General features: G+C 69.3%; 1 protein-coding gene across 2 annotated transcripts in view; it reads right to left on the bottom strand.

Annotated features, from left to right (window-relative positions):
* Positions 1-1,100, bottom strand: part of MEX3A (mex-3 RNA binding family member A) — a 33,753-nt gene extending 32,653 nt beyond the window's left edge. Inside the window, exons 1-2 of one of the 2 annotated variants that reach the window (XM_015420292.1) lie at positions 882-1,100; positions 527-815 (exon numbers count right to left, since the gene is read on the bottom strand). In XM_015420292.1, coding sequence (XP_015275778.1) covers positions 527-815; positions 882-1,100 — 508 coding nt within the window. Of the gene's footprint in view, positions 1-526 lie in introns of both variants that reach the window. The other variant, XM_015420291.1, reaches the window with a different exon arrangement.
* Between the last annotated feature and the right edge of the window lie 68 nt (positions 1,101-1,168).

Raw genomic sequence — 1,168 nt, 5'->3', positions numbered from 1 at the left:
AGAGAGGTGGGGTGTTGGGGTACTGGGGTGGCAACACAGAGAATGCCCCGAAAGGAAGAAGTGGGGGGGGGGTAAAGCTAAGGGAAGCAGGGGTGGAAGGAAGGAGAGGAGATGGGAGAGGTGTGGGGGGGGCAGACAAACAAGTGGAGGAGGAGGAGGACTTCTGTGAGAGGCACAAAGAAGGAGGGAGGGAGAGGAGAGGAGACGAACAGCGGAGGGGGAGAAAGGTGGGACTCGGGACAAAAGAAAGAAAGAAAGAAAGAAAGAAAGAAAGAAAGAAAGAAAGAAAGAAAGAAAGGGGGCAAGCGGGCGGAGCGGTGTTGGGCGAAGGGTGGCAAGGCGAGCCCGAAGCTGCCGGCTGGGCGCCCGCCGGGGCAGAGAGGCAGCGGTGGCTGCGCAGAGCCGCGCGCCCTGCTGGCTTCCTCGCTGCTGCGCGCCGCGGCGCAGACAATGGGCGCGCGGGCGGCCCCCTGTCCCGGCGCGTCTCGGACTGTCCCGTCCCGTCCCGGCGGCGGCGGCGGCTCACCTTGCCGGCCGACGATCTCGGCCACGTGCTCGGAGCTGGGCACCGGGACGCACTCGGTGGTGTTGGAGCTGCTCTTGAGGCGCAGCTCGGCTTCTTTGTAGAGGACGCACAGCTTGCCGGCCTCGGCGCCCGTCGGAGGCGGCGGCGGAGCGGGAGGAGGGCCCGCCGCCACGGCCGCCGCCGCGGAGCCTTTGGGGGCTGCCTGCGCCGGGGGCTGCTGCTGCTGGGCTGAGGCTGGCGGCGGAGGCGGCGGGGGAGGCGGCGGCGGCGGCGGCGCTTGCTGCTGGGGCTGCTGCTGCTGCGGCGTCGGGGGCTGCGCCGGCTGGTTGTTGTTGTTGTTGTTGCTGTCCTCCGCCGCCCCCCCGACCCCCAAGGCCGAGGCGGAGGAGGGGGCGGACGAAGCGGCGGCGGACGAAGGCTCCCCCAAGCCCAGCAAGCAGAGCTGATCCAAGGCCAGCTGCAGCGCCCGGTCATCCTCCAGCAGCGCCCTGTCCTTGCTGCTCCCCGGGAAGCAGCCCAGATCCCCGAAGCCCCCGTTCCTTTCCATTCTCCCTGCCACTACCAAGCTAGGCATGGCTAACAAAGGCTGGGGAGAGAGGGGGGTGGGGGGGCGCGGCGGCGGCGGTGGGATGGTGATGGTGC

This window comes from Gekko japonicus, unplaced genomic scaffold, assembly GCF_001447785.1.
Source record: "Gekko japonicus isolate JY-2015 unplaced genomic scaffold, Gekko_japonicus_V1.1 scaffold306, whole genome shotgun sequence".
Lineage (NCBI taxonomy): Eukaryota > Metazoa > Chordata > Lepidosauria > Squamata > Gekkonidae > Gekko > Gekko japonicus.
This window is presented reverse-complemented; position numbering and strand designations above follow the sequence as displayed.